Genomic DNA, 19,300 nt, shown 5'->3' on the forward strand with positions numbered 1-19,300 from the left:
ATATATATTTAAAAAAACAGTATAATGGAGCCCAGCCTGCTTGATTCAAAAAGCTCTTGTTCGGGTTCTCATTGATATGTTTCTGCTCAACTTGAGAAATTATAGATGAAGCAAAGAATTGTAGGCCAGGCTGAGGCATATTCCTCCCACATACTGCAAATTACAAGGAACCAAGAACACTGGCGCATGTCCAGAAATTCTACTCACTTCTCATGCATAGCATTACGCGTGTAAAATTGTTCATGGTGAGGGCAGCTCCATTGGCCAAATTGTGATGAAATGACCCAAGACTCGCAGAAATACGGAGTTTTGTCCGAGTTGATATGATATTGTCATGTCTGGATGTCTGGTTTTTTTTTGTTTTCAGCCGCGGCTGAAGTGAAGGGCGTTTCCCTCCAGCAGGCCCACCTGTTCCGCATTTACCAATGAAGCCTGCCACGTACTTAAGGACTGCCGAGCTGCCTAGTTTCTTGTCAGATTATTGACCTTGCTCACTGTCGTGCTTCAAGTGTTGTTTTCTAGACCTTCACGATACTCTCGTTATTCATAGACCGGCGATTTCCGTTTGTTCGTGCGCTTTTCTGTAAATAAATATTTTTGTTATCGCATTTTGAGCTTGCATTTCTGTTGTCCAAAAAACATTGTTTGGTTCGGTCTAGAATCCGACCGGCATGACCCCTTCATGTGACTGGCATCAAAAGCCAGTCCTCAGATTGTTCTTCAACTTCCAAAACAGACAGAAAAATATTTCGATGAGCAGAAAAGTTCTCCCTGATGCCTCGCCTCTCGCCTGCAGCGCTACGCTGGCTCTGACTTGCGTGCCGCTTTGCACCCGCCTTTCCTGCGCCCAAAATTTAGCCAGTGCAATTCATCTCACATTGTATATGCCAAGTCACCACCATAGAGGGAGTGCGATCAACTGCCAGAAAATCATCACAAATCACAGGCGCGCTAAGGCCATTATCATAAGACTAAAGCAAATAAATGCAAAACTGTGCCAGAGCTAACAAATGCCTGGGGAAAAAAAAATACTCTTTATTATTGAGGCAGTCTAATGCAACGTGCCTAAGTTGCATTTGTAATGTATACCAGCATGATGTAAAGTCCTGCTGTGCCTTATGACCTCTCAAGGCAATGCCTTGGAGGCATCGATAATTCAAATATTTTGAATCTAAAGTATGCCTGTCATACTTACACTGGCTATATACCATACAGGTACATTGCTCCGTCATCTTAAAAGGCTCTCTATACTCATTCTGCTTCCCATGGGAGATGTGCTCAACCAGCTCCTACAGGTCTTTACACAACCACTTATGCATGTACAGCCACAATTCTGACAACTCGCGCTTGTTGTTCCCTGCATTTAGCAACGCAGGCATCTAAATAATGTAAACGTATTCATTATTTAGACCAAAATATGAACTGCAATCAACCAATGACAGCACGTGCTGAAAACCTCACATTAAGATCTAATTTTGGGGGGGCTGTACAGCCACACTCAGTTCATCCGACTTTGACTTCATTTGCACATTGCATCTAATTTGATCTAATACCATTTTAACAAGCTAAACACGTTAAAAAAGAACCCTAATGAGACAGCCATGAAATATATCCTCCCTGATGGATTCAAATTTTCTGAGAGGAACTAGCGCAAGTCCAGAACCAGCTACGATGACACGTGATTTACGGTATTCTCAGGATATATATGACACACATCAGTATGCAGCTCTGGCTGTACTGTGGTTATTCATCAACTGTTACTTGCTTGTTCAAAGCAAATTTCCCTGGGGCGCGACTCCTGTGGCTGTCCGTGGGCAGCATTTTGTTTCAGAACAAGTTATTCCATTTTTTTAAAGTGCTTTAGAAACAAAATTTAGTTGATTTGACAAATTTTATTTTGCTAGACTGAGATAACAGACTTGACTGAAATACACGCCAATATAGCAAAGCTAATGATAAAACAAATTCCATGATATCAGCAAACTACTCGATTTGTTGAAAGTAATGTAATATGAATGCCAAAGTGGTATTTCCGCAGGTAACGTGTATATTTGGCAGGGAAATTGTCCACCCCCTGTGCAAACGAACCCCATTGATAATGTCTAATTCAGTAACACCAGTGCTAATAGCCACACACAGTTTGAGTGAAGCAAATAACATCTACAAAAAGCTGTTGTAAAATTGGCGCTCCTCTGTGGGATCCGGGTAATGGCATCAGTGGCACTGAGCCAGGCGTGCTCGTGAGCGAAGATTTAGAAGGAGAAGCCGTGGTATTTCTAGCCTGGACTTCTGAGGAATGGGCACGGGGACTGTCTAAAATGCTTAAGGTAAAAAAAATAAAAAATTGAAAAGGCGCAACGTCGGTTAATGGCCAACCATTATAAAAATTCACATGCACTTCAAATAAATCTCTGAAAATATCCAAATAATCATGCCAATGTTTCCTCTCTCAGATTAGCATGAACTACCGGAACAGCATTATCCATGTTAGCTCCTAATAACACTCGTCACATACATAAATTGTCCGGTATCATGTTCTACCTGTCTTGATTGTGTTTCAGCTCCAGCCGGAATGAAGGGCGTTTCCCTCCAGCAGGCCCACCCATTCCGCGTCTCCAATCAAGCCTTGCCATGTCCTTAAGGACTGCCGAGCTGCCTGGTCTTTGTAGGATTATTGACCTTGCTCGCTGCTGTGCTTCAAGTTTTATTTTCTAGACCTCTCGATAATAGTCATACTTGTGCTCCGTTTGTTCATAGATTCTGGTTTATAGGTATTTTTGTTATTCAATGATTGCACTCGATCTTTGTTTTCATGTTCTTGGACTTCGGATATTTCGTTTGGTTATTCTCAGTGTTCTATTGAACCTTGTCTTTGCAAGCGCTTTCGGTTTCCTGGCTCCTTGTCACCAGAGATTTCAGTTCATAACTTGTCAGTGCAATTTTCTGTAATAAATATTTTTGTTATCGTACTTGGACCGAGCTTGCATTTTTGGAATCCAAAAACATTATTCGGTTCTGTCTGAACCTAACAGTTCGGTAAGCTCGGCATTGACACAGGTCAACCAATAGACTCCATTATTTCCCTTCAGACTCCTTAACTCGCCCACTGCATTGCTATAAAAATGAACAAAAAATTTGATGGACTTTTTTTTTTTTTTAACAGTGAATAGGGACAATAAATTTGTTTTCATAAACCAACCCTGTGGTAAACTGCTCATGAATGTAAACTGTGCTTGGGATTTTAAAACAGTAATTTGATCGTAACCCTTGTGCTGCAATTTCTACGATGTTTGGAACACATGGGTTACCCCATATGTTACAATTTCTACAATTTTTGTAGATTTTTGCGTATTGTCATCTTTAAATCAAAGACACAGCATAAAAAGTGTGTGATATGAAATATTCCAATTCATGTTTTATTTATATAGATTTATATTTATGTTTTGGTCATAGCACAATACCGCTTTTATTGTCCATAGAGGGCAAAAATACAAAGAAAAAAATAAGAACTATATGTGTATGTATAGCACTGATGCCACTGAACATGTCGAGTGGTTGAAAGTGAAATAAATATTCAGGAATAATACTTTTACAATTTTTGTAAAATTGTATGTTGCGTTATATAAACTTATTTAGATCGACTGCAGCACATGGTTAATAAGGCAATCCATCTACAACGGTCACATTTTCGACAACATGAGATGAATCTTGTGTACCTTATAAACCCTTCATACCTGCGTCCATTTAGTAACAAACCACTAAAAACAAACACACACACACACACACACACACACACACACACACACACACACACACACACACACACACACGCACACACGCACACACAAACATATAGTTGACCTTTAGCCTGCTGGGTGATAGAGCGGAGGCGTACTGGGATTGATTGTGGAGGTGCAGTCTTAATTAAAAGATGCTAATGCAGGCTGCTGCCCGCTGTCTGCACGAACACGGTTCCATGTCCCCTATGTCAAATAATTGTTCCATTCTTGGATTAATGCAGCCTGCTGTTTAACAACCTGAACACAAGCTCGCATCGCAACAACCCAAATACCCTCAGGACGCTCACCGCCCACGTGTATTTTGTTGCCTTTCATTTTGTGTGGGCCGAGACATGAACCTCACACTCAATGGACACGTGGTCTTGTGACTGTACTAGTCCCGACCCACGACGCCCAACTAAGGTACCAGAATTGGATTCCATTGTACGGAGAATTTGTGCCCCGCTGTGGAGACATAAGGGTTTTTCAAAAATGTCCTGAAACTCATTCATTCACTGACTGCCCTCTTATTAATCGTAAAAAGACATACATGGACAAAATTGTTGGTATCCCTATGCTAATGGAAAAAAAAAAGATATTGAACTGTGGTTCAACAGACTTATTTTAAAAACCTTATGACACAGGCCTGGACAAAAACGACGGTCCCACTTGTAGAGTCAAAATAATTTGCAAGCAGTCAGTTGGCCAATTTAAAGGGTTACAAGTAGTCATTGTGCTGTTTGGTGGCATGGTGTGTGTTACACTTAACATGGACAAGAGAAAGCAAGGGAGGGAATTGTCTCAGAAGATTGGAAAGAAAATTATGGGCAAGCATAGTACGATCAAGGCACAAGACCATGTCCGAGCAGCTTCATGTTCCTGCGACTCCAGTTGCTCATACTATTGAGATATTTAGCCACTCTCCCTGCATGTGGCTGCAGGGGGAAATTGATGACAAAGATAAGAAGATACGGATAATACTCATAGGGAAATGGTGAGCCCAGAATCACCTCCAGAGAAATTAATTCCAAGGTCAAGGCAAATCAGTGTCGGATCACACCATCTGTATTTCTTTGAGCCAAAATGGACTTTACGGGAGACGACCAAGGCAAACACCATTGATAAAAAGGAATCATTTAAAAAACATTTCCACACTGCATGTTGGCAAACCATAAACCTTCAGGGAGAATTTACCACTGACTGGGGTCAGTAAACTGAAAGGAGCCAGATGAACAGAAATGGTTGCGTTGAGAGAAGTTTTGTCGTCGGTTTCCAGCTTTCCTTTTTCAAGACAAGATCATCCGGTTAGTCTCAAGTTTAATAAATGACATTGCAAATGCTGAATTAAACCATTTGCATATACAAGGTCTCTATCGAAAGGAAGCAGACACAATCCTGGGTGCACCTTGTTGGGAGTTCAGTTTTCCTTTCGGTTTGCGTGAGCAATTAACGATCAATTCGGGGTGCCCGTGGTGAGAACCAATAAGCTGGTGGCCCAGTCAATACTAAATTGTAACTGTTGTTCATGGGGGACCTGCCAGCTCAGTGCTGATGGATGCATTGACCTTTGTGGCCTTAATGGAAAGCAAACTAAACATGTTCGCTGTGTTTCTTAACCCTTTGAGGGACAGCGGTCACTACAGTGGACGGCTTACAGGGTGCATGAAAGGGTTAATTATCTGCAGATTAAGATATTGGTCTGTTCTGGTTGTGGAACTGACTTAAAAAGAAGACAATAAAGAGTCAAATATAGATGAGGAAGAGTGGTGCGTGCAGATATTGATAAAATATCCATCCATACATTTTTGTGTCGCGCTTTTACTCATTGGGGTCGAGAGTGAGCCGGAGCCTATTTCTAGATCTGATCATATGCAGCGTTTCCCATAACTTTACTTAACGCAGGCAACATGCTTATTATTGGTCAGCTATTTTGCCCTGATAATTGTACTTTGTTGTTTTTGACCAGAGGAAGCTGTTTTTTAATTTTTTTTTACTGGCTTCCACTGTGATGGAAAAGGCTTCTCTTTCACCCTTTCGGGGACAGCGGTAACTGCAGTGGACAGGTTTTCATGTTACCAGGTTACAGGGTGCATGAAAGGGTTAAAGTGATGTTCGGTGAGACAGGCAAAGAAATCAAATCTGATACAAGCATCAACAATTTAATCTCAAAATTGTCTACAGTTGAAGGATTATCTTGACTTGAAAGAAATATTTTGGAGATGATCTTCTGTTTCTCCAGGAGGTGACCCCAGGGACAACCCTGGAGATGCTGGAGAGATTATGTCTACCCCAGAAGAGCTGGATTAAGTGCCCGGGAAGTCCCCTCATGAGCCCAACCCTCAATAAGCAGGAAAAAAAAAAAAGATCGATATATTGATGGATGGATGCCACTGAAAACGCTACATCATCAGAAATGCTTTCAATTGAACTGCATGGCTTTTTTCACAATTTTTTATTTATTTTTTTTAAACCTGAGAGCGAAGTTTGTGAAGGGTGTATAATTTGCGATCACGCAAGACTGGGGGTCGGCAACATGTGGCTCTGGAGCCGCATGCGCCTCTCTAGCGCCGCCTAGTGGCTACATGGAGCTTTTTAAAATGTTTGAAAATGAAAAAGATGGGGGGAGTGAAAATATCTTTTTTGTTTGAATATGGTTTCTGCAGGAGGACAAACATTCTTAACATTCTCCAATGCTGTAAAAAGATGTCGAATAAATATTACATTTCAACATTTCTGTCAACGAAGATTTGCGTCACAGCCTGCAACACACGTTTCTATTAACAGGGTCGGATGCCAGGTAGGTAGCTGTTGTAAGAAGAAACGGCGTTTCACGTCCAATTCACCGAGGGAACTGGCAAAAAATGGCAAACTGAAGGACCAAGAGAAGCAATTTAAAATGGTACACGTCAGCTACGAAAGTTAACACGCTGCAAACGTGCATCCCATGCATCGTTCATCTTAGCCGCCGTTATGGCTGTTGCTCATTATGGCATGCGTGTGTAAGTGCGTGCGTATGCGTGCGTGTGCGGTCACGGGTCGATCGCGGGAGGCTGGTTGATCGAAAAACAGAGCTTTGGTCAAAAAAGGGCGGACCCTCTTGCTCTACAGGATACACTGCAGGGAAACAAAACACGTTTAATCGGGAAGGCTCGTTGTGTATTTGTAGCCAATTTAGTCATTTTGATATTGGGCTAATATAGCTAATATAGATACATACAGCATATGTTGCCTTCATTATAAGGCTTTTTATTTGTTGCGCCTCCAGACATATTTGTTTTTTGTTTATTTTGGTCCAATATGGCTCTTTCAACATTTTGGGTTGCCGAACCCTGCGCTAGACCGAGGCCAGGTTTCTGAAGCATGGATTACACCACAGTATGTTTCAAACTGTGGGGTTCAAAACCAGATGAGAGACTACGATTAAACGTTTCGGGGACAGCGGTTACTACAGTGGACAGCTTATCATGTTATCGGATTACAGGTTATCATTATTGGTGCATGAAAGGGTTAATAATAGCCAAAACCGGCCGCTTGAGAAAGAATGAAACCCTGTCCAATAATTGAGGAACGAGTCAAATGAAGAACCTGACGGTTTGATCTGGTGAACCACATTCTTTGAAAAAAATAAAAGAAAAAAAAAAAGAAAAAAAAAAACAATTCGGAACGAAGTCGCTGCAGTTGCCGCTTTAGCATCGAAAACGTGCAGAAAGCTGTTGAAATCTTCAGGGGATGACTCGACGCAATGGAAACTAGTTAGATTTTGCTGAACAAACACTATTTTTAAAAAATACATAACTATAATGTGGTTGCGGAAGTGCGCACACCCTAGTATTTCTGCCCCTTTAAGTCTGACGAAAAAAGTTTCAAAATCTATTTTTTAAAAAGGGCAGCAGATATTTTGCACAGACTTTTTACACAAAGTTGGGGTTTCTGTCAGATAAAAGAAAAGGCCTTTTTAATGTCCATCAAAAAGAATGGAAAAAAAAAAGGCACAACTCACATCTTTGGCCAAGTAGATTGAAATCAATTCCGTTTGTGGAATTATTGTCCTGATGTAAATCTTTAAAAATGACCAAATTATCTCTCGCCGATTTTTATGAGCACAATATAATTTTGATACCAGCGTGACAAAGTCGATGATATGATAAAAGTTTCATGAGCCAATCAATCCGTGTACCATGACTGTTATGACATCATTTGTGCACTCGCATACGCCTCATTAAAAAAAAGAGCAGAAAAGAAAATATTCATCAAACAAAAACTGGCTTTTTGGAGTCCACTGAGGCTTTGGTGATTTTGCTTTTTTTTTTTTTTTAAATGATCCATCTGACATGAGCAAGTGTTCTCGCTGTGCTAGCCACGAGGATTTCTATTCAACGTTGTTTTGTAGCAACATGAAGAGGATTATCATAAGCACGTGCTGTATAAAACAATTCGGGGGCACTGTTGTTCTCATCACGTGATTGTGCTTCTGCTTGAGCAGAGAGGAGCTGGGTGCTGTTTATTAGCGCAGGGTAGGAGGGCGGAGTGACCCTGGAGCCAAGGAGCAGAGGAGACGTAGTTGGAATCAGTAGAATTTCAATGCATGTGCAGAGAGATTTGGAACATAAATCTTCTGCTTTTACTTTCCCCACAGCCCCAACCTCCTTTTTTTTTTTTAATTTCACCTTGGACTATCACTATGCTCCTCTACACTTATTCACCGAGGACGGTGAATAAGTGTCCCTTCAGTACTAACTGAAAGTCTGCAAATGTTTGACAGATTGGGCAGCTGACACGGGCATTAATCATTGCGCTCAACACCGTGGGCACATCTCGCAAAGAGACATTCACATCTGAGGACACTGACAGCAGCACTCTGCCATGACGCCATACATGACATACAAGTGTTAGCGTGCTACTTTTGCGATACCTACATCATCTGTGATGTATTTGAGCGTGTTATCACATTGACGTTCAAGCTATAGTTTGGTTATCGACTGTCCTGTATGTGAGGCCAATGGATCATCTTATATTTTGTATGCTACAATGAAGGATGCGATACAGTTGTAAACCCACAGCATGTAAACTGCAACCAATGTTGAGTTCCAACATAAAACACACACACACACACACACACACACACACACACACACACACACACACACACACATAAATAAATAATATAAAAAAATCATTTAGAAATTCAGGTACCATATTTTCCGCACTATAAGGCGCTTCGGAGTATAAGGCGAACCGTCAATGAATGGCCTATTTTAAAAATGTTTTCATATATAGGGCGCACGACATTGTAAGGCACATAGAATAGAAGCCACAATAGTGGCTGCAGTTGCGTTATGCATCCACTAGATGGAGATATGCTAAGGTAACAAGATACAATGCAGCTTTATTTATATCGAGCTTTTACAACCACTGCAGCTGTAACAAAGCGCTTTATAGAACATTTAAAATACTACGTCCCAAAAAAATTCGGAATGTTGATCCATATAAGGATGCATCGGATTATAAGGCACACTGTCGGCTTTTGAGAAAATTGAATGCTTTTAGGTGCGCCTTATAGTGCAGAAAATAAGAAAAACTATGCATTCATCATTAACATGCTCGAAAAGAAGTGGAAAGAAGCAAAATACTTGATATACAATATATGTTCTAGGATATGTTGGATTAATACCGCACTGATAGTTTCAATGTTTGCACATGCAAAGACTTGGTTTTTTTTTCATGTTCTGCTGTAGATTGCAAATTTCTCCATTGTGAGACAAATAAAGGTTTTCTTATCTTAAAATTCTAAAAGGACACTGGGATAAACAAGATCAGAACAAAGACAAGGACAATCGACTGACCCACAGACCGGTACCGGTCCGTGGCCCGGGGGTTGGGGACCACTGATCTAAATTGACAGCCTAATCAACATGGATTAGGTGCAGGTGTGGAACCACGGCAGGCTGTGCTCTTATTGGCTGGAACAGCTGGAGGGCGGGGCTAATCAGCATCAGAAATATTACAAAATAAATTAAACTAGCTGTAAGATTTGTGCTACATGTTAGTTTGTGTCATTAAAAATGTGATAATCAGGATGATTTTGAGACACATTACTTTGTTCCAATTTCCCCAGTCTGGGGGGATGACAATGGGTAAAAAAAACAAACAAAAAAATCTTGGCGTGTGGTCACCAGACTGTATGATCGTGATGTAGAACGAAACAATGGCTAATCATGAAGTGAACTAAAGTAATTTTAATGACAGCTTATGATTTTGTGCAAAGTTTGTGTTTCCTTTTGAAAAAACTAATACAACTTAAGTATTGTAACAGTGGTTCATACTGTATGGTTCATCATTTACTTCAGGTCGTTATTGCTCTAAAGTGAGATACATTTGTAATTTTAGCACACAACCTGAAAACAAATATAATAAGATAAGATCAGAAAACCTTTATTTAACTCACAATGGAGAAATTCCCAATTTACAGCAGCAAAAATATGAAAGGGAGAAGTAGAAGTAGAAGAAGTAGAAGATATACGCATAATTTTCCGCTCAGTAATTTGCGGGATGTTATGAAAAGCAGCCAAATCGCCAGTTCCAAGACCTCTCTTCTGAATTTGCGAACCAGTCATGAAAGATGCAAACTTGTTGTCAAGTATTCCATGTAAGTTAAAGAGTGAAACATTGCCCCCATGAGGTACAAAGTAGTATTGTCGCTTCTGTTACTCCACTGGTGGTTGACATGAACGTTATTTTTACCCTAAATCTTAACTCATACTTGTTGTTTTAAAATCCTCTACAGCACCAACGTATCACTCTTTTCCGCTTCATTCACTGAGGTGAAAATTTTTAGATCTTAAAAATAAACCAGCTGTGAATTTCATCGCAAATTGCACTAGGGAAAGGTGGCCAAAAACAAGTGCTGTACAAACACTTTTAGCACGCCAGTCTGTAGCTGGCCATGTTAAGCGCTTTATATAAAATAGCACTGTCGTGATTGTTTCAAAAGTAATGCAACAAATACAATGACAGTCAATTATGGTCGTATATAACAATGACGGTTGGTTATAGTAAATACAGCAACGTAGTACTTTTTTTAGGGCACCCCTAAATTCAAATGCCTCGAAAGTGGTCCAAATTGGACGAACCAAAATGTGTATCGATTAAACAACTACGTTGTGTAAAGAATTAAAAAAGCACGAAGCAACTACAAAGCTTAAGATGTGTTCCTCCTCTGGTCTTCCACAGACATTGTACCATTTATTAATTTTAGCACTAACTATTAAACGCCACTAGGTGACAGCATCTACCAACTGTGACCAAGTAATTGAGGGTTGGATTTATGCCTACTGTTCATATTCCAACATTGTACAGAGTGACAGAGTTTAAGATTCCTAAATTGACACTCGCAAATTCCCTATGTTAAAAGCAATAGCAATTTAGCAACATGACATGGCAATATAAAGAATAATTTGTATGTCCGTGGTGTTATTTGCCTGCTTTGACAGGTAAAAAATTGGATAATTCACTCGTTTGCTCCAAATCCATACTGTACTGTGGTTGCGGTTGTTTTGGTACATTGTGGAGGTGAATGCCACTACGAGGCATTCTAACAATATGACAGAGCAATTATTTACCAGAATATACCATTCCGTGAAATTAGTCAAGGAAAGGAATTCAACACATTATAGTTTCCGTCGGACAGAGGCATGCAATAAATACAAAAAGGAAGAGGAAAAAAATCCTACCTTTGAAATGTCTGTCATCTTCAGAGAGAAACGACAAGAAAAAGATTCAAATTACAATTCAATTTTTGACAACTGAAATGATGAATGACAAAAATTGAAGACAACACTATCAAATGTGATTAAGCCCACTGAAACTGCATTGTACATTTTCACATGCTCAAAAGTCACCTTGAACAGGGTAAGTGGTAAAAGTAATAAATATTATAACAGAGATCCAATTCCAAAATGGTGTGTGTGTGTGTGTGTGTGTGTGTGTGTGTGTGTGTGTGTGTGTGTGTGTGTGTGTGTGTGTCTGTCAGCAAATTATATTCTTGTATCTTACATTACTGTGTGCAAATGGCTGATAAAATAAAAAATAAATTAAAGTTTTGTTGTGCTTACAGTGACACACGGGTTTGGGCGTGTCCCACTTGCCCAATTTATTGCACTGCGTTGAGTTTCGGCCCATCAAGATGAAACCAGGGAGACAACTATAGTGCAGTACGGTTCCCTCCACCGGCAGCCCCTGCGGCCAAGACGACACTCGACCATTTTCCAAAGACGTCCAAACCCGAGGACATAACAACACTGAAAGAGAAGAATGAATCGAAATCGGAAAATGAACCATATGTCATGTTGAGGAAACACATCTGGAACCTCTGTGATTTTATTTCCATTCTCAGACTCTTCTTTTTTTCCCCCATGTGTTTGTGAACGAACAGGCAATTGTTTTTGTTTACCTATAACTAAGGGTTGTAAAAAAACAAAAACAAAAAAACCCCACAATAACTGATTTACAGTTAACTTTATACCCAACAAACTAAATATGCCTCACATACTGTAGTTGTCAAAGTCAGGAAATTAAAAAAAGTTGACTAAAATTACAAAAAGATGCTCAGTGCAAAAAACACATTTTCAATCACGTGATTGAAAAAAAAAATAGTTTGAAAGACCATGATCATATGTATGCGAAAAGAACGTCGGTTTAGAAACTGGTTTTAAAAGCATTTACAGTAAATCGGGGAACCATATTATGCACAAGTACAGATAAAAAAAAAAAAAAAAGCTTTTTATGTATTATTCAAAAGTGCGTGTTATTTACGGGATTGTATCATAATTATATAAAGCATAATGACAATATTTATTTCTTGACTTTCAATGAAAAGAAGACAGAGGTGACACTGTTTGGTCCCAGTGGCCCTTGTACATCCCATCCTGTAGACTTGGGCCTCCTGTCTCCTTAGCTTAAGTCAACAGTCTCAAACTTGGGCCTTAAACTGGACAGTGATTTCAAACTTGACCGGCAAATTGGTGCCGTTGTTAAATCCAGCTTCTTTCACCTTAGACAGCTGGCCAAAGTAAAACCTCTCCTCTCTCATGAACACTTTGGGACAGTAATTCATGCCTTTACAGCACTTTGTATGCAGCGATGGCTGTTTGCAAGTGCTCTATAAATACAGTTGAGTTGAGTTGAGAATATTTGGCCAGCATCTATTCTGTTTTGGAACAGCATTTTTCTGACAGACTGGGTGCGCTTTGAGAGTCAGCCGTGGTTGCACTTACAGCATCTACTTTGTTGGTTGAGGTCGGTCCAGGTACCGCTGGGCAAACATTTCCTGACCTTGGGTCCCACAATCACACGGCTTCCCCTGCAGATGTACTCAATCTCATAGTCAACGGGGAGAACTTGCACACTTCGAATCTGGACATACGTAGACAATGAAATGCGACATGAGACACAAAAATGAGAGTGTAATTCCAACATCCTCAACTCATAGCATCTCTCTCTCTCTCACTCTCAGAAATGATGTTGTACTTGAGTGCAGGAATGTTCTTTAGCAAGCTAACTTTTTCAATTTAGTGGAGCTAGCTAGCTAGGTCTCTCTATCTCTCTCTCTCTCTCTCTCTCTCAGAATGATGTTGTACTTGAGTGCAGTAATGTTCTTTAGCCAGCTATCTTTTTCAATTTAGCAAAGCTAGCTAGCTATCTCTCTCTCTCTCTCTCTCTAGCTAGCTAGGTCTCTCTCTCTCTCAGAAATGATGTTGTACTTGAGTGCAGGAATGTTCTTTAGCAAGCTAACTTTTTAAATTTAGCAAAGCTAGCTCTCTCTCTCTCTCTCTCTCTCTCTCTCTCTCTCTCTCTCTCGCTCTCTCTCTCTCTCCCCCCCTCCCCAAATGGCAGAAACCCATTTATCACCTGCTCCTGTGTCAGGCCTCTGTATCTTATCCCACCATCTCTGGGGGGACGGATGATCGCACAACCTGGAAGAGAGAGAGACACACACACAATCAGGGGTCGCGGTGCAACACAAGGACAAACAATAGAAAGGCGGTCATCGGTTTATAGTCTCCACGTACAGCACTTTGCAGTTCTGAACAACGCACAAGTTGGCGCCACGTCCAGTGGCCAAGTTAATTCCGTAAGCAATGGCAATAAATTGTTGGTTTTGAAATGTTTGACATAGATATATTAAATAACCATGCAGAAGAGACACGGTAATAATTTTTTTTGAAAAGAGCCTCGATAATTACACACAACACCGTTGCCGCTGAAATTGTCTGATCGCCACTTAAAACAAAAATACTGGCCACCTTTAAACACCATTAGCCATCGTTATTTTGATTTCAGCTCCTTTAGAAGTGCGCGGCCACATTAACAACACGCAAACTTAATTGCTGTGAATGGATTTTAGGTGGCATAGAAAATCCATCAGCACTTGAAAGTAAAATAATTCACATGTACTGTAATTCTATTTCTCAAGCATTTTTTTTTTTTGGAGTGAGGCATGAGAGGGAATGGAAATAAAACAGATTCCCTGTATTATTTCATTGCTCATTGAAATAAAGACACTGGTTTAGAAGAATAAAATCCATAAAATGGGATCCACTAAGTCAGTTTGTGAAAGACAGTTACTAAAAAATTCTTTTTCATAAGATGGTGATGCTAAAAGTCGTCACTGTGCATCATGTGATGTAATGACCTATTTTGGTGTCAGCCCCACCGCGATATGTTCAGAAAATATTCTTTCTTGAAATCTCACAAAGTCCTTGAATCAGCGGCCAAGCATGTCCTCTTGTCCTCGCTTCACTATTCTTCTCGGATCAAATATTTCTCTTTGAGGGCTTTTATCCTTGCACCAAATTTCCTCCACTTATCCAGGTATGCATCATGCGGGCGGTAAGGATCGCTGCACTGTGAACACCAAATCATCAATCCGTCTTTCACCCATGAGCAAGACCCTAAGTCCTAAACTCCACCACCTGAAGCAGATTTACAATCCCTAAATTATTTTGAGGGGAGTGGACACAGTTTAAAAATGCAAATGGAGTATAAAACTGAGTAATTAATGATAAAAGAGCTCTTTTGATTCTTTCTTATTTCAGGCTGAAACCCATCTCACGCTACACCAAATGTGAAGTGAAACAAGACAAAGGCAGTCAGAAATATGAAGGGAAGAATGTGTTGGTTTCTACTGAGCGCCTAAGAGGACATGGAAGGAGAAAAAAAAACATTCCGTTCTCTCGCAAAGTGTTGCATTCCTTCGCAAAGATTACGAGAATACACAAACCTTTTATTTATTTATTTTTGTAAGGGGATGCTTTGTTTTTTTTTTTTTAATGCACGTTCTTTATGGACTTCCAGGTCAGGTTATCTAATGTAGGCTCTCATACGCGGCTGATTGAGAGACAATACTACTTTGGGTAAGGAGAGAATTGTGGAAGAGGACTTGATGCTTGTGGAGGCTCTCAGTCGTACAGGAAAGTTCCATCGTAGAAAGGGTTCTGTCAGTCGTCATCTGTACCTGTGGGTAAAAAACAAAAAAATGAAGGGAAGAATGTGTTGGTTTCTACTGAGCGCCTAAGAGGACATGGAAGGAGAAAAAAAACATTCCGTTCTCTCGCAAAGTGTTGCATTCCTTCGCAAAGATTGCGAGAAAACAAAATTTTTGTAAGGGGATTCTTTGTTTTTTTTAAATGCACGTTTTTTTTTTGTACTTCCGGGTCAGCTTAGCTTATGTAGGCTCTCATACGCGGCTGATTGAGAGACGATACTACTTTGGGTAAGGAGAGAATTGTGGAGGAGGACTTGGAAACTGCATTGAAGGTCAAGAACAGATTTAATGTCTTTATACTTTAAGCAAATTTCAAAGTAAAATTCCATTAAACTCGACATCCATGTTTGTTGTTTTCAGTTACCTGGGAGATGACCAGAAGTACATCAACAGGCATTTGAAAAAAAGCTTGCGTTATCTCCCAATTTTTGCGAGGGAACGCAAAGTTTGTGACCAGAAGTACATCAACGCGCATTTGAAAAAAGCTTGAGTTATCTCCCAATTTTTGCGAGGGAACGCAAAGTTTTCCTCCATGTCCCCTTAGGGCCTCCGTAGGTTTCTGGCCAATTCAAATGTAAGCGTTCAAGTAGTCGCTTGATGACGTAGACAGCATTAATTTCAAAACCATTATCTTTGTTATGACATACATTATAGCCACTACCGTAGTTGCCTTTCACATGTTTAAGGAACGAAGCAAAAATAAAAAAAAGAAATAAAAATAAAAACGTAGTAGGGGTAATTAGGAAACCAAAAGTGTGCCGCATTTCGACCACTAGATGGCGACTTCAGTTTTGCTTTCGTTTAACAGGTAATCGGCACGTAATCTGATCTACCGTCGTCATGCTCGTTAGGCATGCAAGGCGCTTTCTGTCCAACAAGACAACGAGTATTCATTTGAGGTTTACTGCTGCCATCCAAGTTGATTTCGGAATCGAGCCAGGCTTTCACAATAAGCAATTGTGGTTTCAGTGGGATGAAAAGTGCAGTTAATGGCGCCATCTGAGGCCAATACCGATTAAGACTGAGACTAATCGGGGCGGAGGGAAGGAGAAGAGAAAGAGAGGTTTGAAAAGTGCCAAAGGCAGACACGCACACACACAAGACTCATTTTCCAATTATTTCTTCCTAATGTGTCCGTTATTTTACAGTGAACTATTTTATATGAAGGGATACACAGTGATTCACCGTGACCTCAAGCGCAACACTCCCTCAGCACCTTAAAACAAATAAAAGCACCATTTGGGCTGTGATTCTTTTGCTATGGCCAGCAGGCGCATTCTGGTATAGACCCCCTAGCCGCCCAAAACAGCATCGAACAAAATTAATTCATGCACACAAGAAACCCGAACTATATATATATTTTTTTAAAAAGTAGGAAGTCATAAACAGCTTTTTCCTGCAGTGAGGTTGGCAGTTTTGGGTTTTGCATGTTGTATGGAATCTTGCCATCCCAGAATGTGTTGAATTCGGGCTTCATTGAAGATGTTCATTTGTCTTAATTATTCTAGCATAAATATAGCAGCGGCTACAAATAGTAAATCCAACACTACTCACGATTACAACTGCTGACTGTCTACTTAATGACATCGTCAATCAACTGTCACGAGCAAATTGAGATGTATGATGTCAGATTTTTATGCTCCAAAAATCAATTCCCCAATGAAATTATCAATACATTTGATAAGACAGTCATTTGAGTGGCCATGTACAATTTATTGCTAACCGGAGCAAAGCTGTGCTTTTTGCTCCGCTTCTTGAAACGAGTAATGCGCTGGCGCAACGGCATACCATGCAGTAGTCACTCAGGGCTCGATTTTTGTGCTCAGCTAGCACGAGGCGCAGATTAAAGCTGTGTGGAGCTAAGGTAGACGATGGTTTGGTATTTTCACAGGTGCATGCAAGGGGGGCATAGCGTGGCGGATAAAAAAAAAAAAGGGGGCGTTGCACTGTTGTGGGTGTGAACACATCGGACTTGATTCCCTGCCAATTGAAGCGGCTCCTCTCATTCCCTGATAAAGTACGTTTAATACGGAGCAACAAGCAGACCTCCGTGGGCGGATGATGTAAAGTTGGCTTAGGATCATTCGTGTCCATGTGTTAATCAATCAATTAATCAATACAGTGATGAAATTAGAAAAAAATATAAATGCTTCAACAAATAGCTGCTACTGGGAATATGAGTGACTAAGAGTTAGAAAACAGTAAATGTCTCGATTGCTACCCCAATATACATGGACGGTCTTTTAAAGAAGACAATAAATAATTCTCGGCCTGTAAAAATCTTCTCAAACAGGTGCATCATGCAAAACACGGTAGTAGCAGTAATATCAATTTGAAACGCTAATACTAACTGACTATGGTTGTAAAATTGTTCAATATTAAATAATCGATGTGCTCCAGATGTTAACTTTTTAACTCACTGAAGTGTAACATCCACTTTCAAACAATAGAAATATAGTTATGAAGTATGTAACAAAATAAATACACGCTTCAACAAATACTATTTCTTAAAGTCAAATGGAAAGTACATACTTTTCTTTTATGCATGTTATCAGGTTACAGGGTGCACAAAAGGGTTAACTGTGATCCTTGGAAGGAATAGAACATTGATGGAAAGGTTGAAAGATTGAGTTGGACCTCCAGGGCCCATCCGATCGTATTAGGTCTTGCGTAAAAAAAAAAAAAAAAAAATCAGAGTAATCGTCATTCAATGGCAACACTGATCGGCCGGGGATTGATGCAAACAGCATCCAGTTCAACAGCTACACTGCTACCAACTTGAACAGGGACATAAACCAATGTAAAAATCTTGAATTTATATGACATTGAAGCATTTAAACAACTGACAGAATATATATCTATATATAGATATATATGTGTTTTATTTAATGTTAAGGCTCTGATTAGGTCTATGTGATCGGCAAAACAGTATTCATCTAGAAATAAAAGTTTCTTCTCAAACTACAGTATATCGCACCCCAAAAAAACAACAACAAAAAAACAAAACATTTAACACTCATTCTTAGTCCGACATCAGAATGTGATGGACGGGGGGGATGGTCTCAACTCAGTTGATTGTGTGTCAGCCATGCATGGAATTAGCCGTCATGCGTGTGCTGGAGCTGTCATCTTAGCTCTGATTATGATTTGAAGACACATACGATAAGAGATCGACGGACAGAACAGCAAATTGCCTTCAATTGTGTTGTCTGAAATGAGTTTTTAATTTGGCATTAGAACCTAAATGAGCTCTCGAAATGCAGTCAAAAACACTGAAGCCAGTAAAAAGAAGGCAGTATGTATTCATATTTAACAACCAGGTATCGAAAGGCAGGAATTAAAACAAAAAAAACAACATAAAAAAAAAAACAGTATTAAAGACTTGCAGAAATTTCATGAACCCTTTCAGGGACAGCGGTTACGAGAGTGAACACCTTATCATGTTATCAGGTTACTGCATGGTGCACGAAGGGGTTAAAAAAATGTCGGGCTCATGATATTTGGAGAATCACGTCAAAAAGTGCAATCCAAATCCAAGCGAGGAGGCACCTTCAGTGTGTTAAACCTGAGCAGCCTTTTAATAAAACAGATTACTGTGGGAGGCAGAGGCAGCGATAAAGATGCCACCAGAGGGGGGAGAATATGCCAAAAGAATGGGAACAGACTCTTTGATGAAGAGGTCAGTCGAGCTTTGATGGAGATGGGGAGTGACCTTGATGCACAGCTCTCGTCGCCTTATTTCGCACTATAGGCGTCACTAATCCATTTCAGCACAAGGGGAGGGGGGGTGGCGGGGGTTGGTCGGGGAATCAATCAACCCAGAAGGCTGCAGCAACGAGCGACGAGATGGCATTCCTTGTCATAGACTGTGATACAATTTCATTGAAAAGCCCGTCACAACCATCATCTGCCTATTCGCTGTTCTGTCTCTCACTGCAACATCCTCCTCGGGAGTGTGTGTATGTGTGTGTGTGTGTGG

At 40.2% G+C, this 19,300-nt stretch overlaps 1 protein-coding gene across 3 annotated transcripts in view; it reads right to left on the reverse strand.

Annotated features, from left to right (window-relative positions):
* Positions 1-19,300, reverse strand: part of gabbr1b (gamma-aminobutyric acid (GABA) B receptor, 1b) — a 142,722-nt gene that overhangs the window by 92,216 nt on the left and 31,206 nt on the right. For all 3 annotated transcript variants that reach the window (XR_002170624.1, XM_019890303.1, XM_019890302.1), the window contains exons 3-6: positions 13,686-13,750; positions 13,052-13,190; positions 11,891-12,076; positions 11,510-11,527 (exon numbers count right to left, since the gene is read on the reverse strand). Coding sequence is in view for 2 of the 3 variants with exons in the window: in XM_019890303.1 (XP_019745862.1) it covers positions 11,510-11,527; positions 11,891-12,076; positions 13,052-13,190; positions 13,686-13,750 (408 nt within the window). In the remaining variant the exon portion in view is untranslated. The remainder of the gene's footprint in view (positions 1-11,509; positions 11,528-11,890; positions 12,077-13,051; positions 13,191-13,685; positions 13,751-19,300) is intronic.

This window comes from Hippocampus comes, unplaced genomic scaffold, assembly GCF_001891065.2.
Source record: "Hippocampus comes isolate QL1 unplaced genomic scaffold, H_comes_QL1_v1.1 scaffold71, whole genome shotgun sequence".
NCBI lineage: Eukaryota > Metazoa > Chordata > Actinopteri > Syngnathiformes > Syngnathidae > Hippocampus > Hippocampus comes.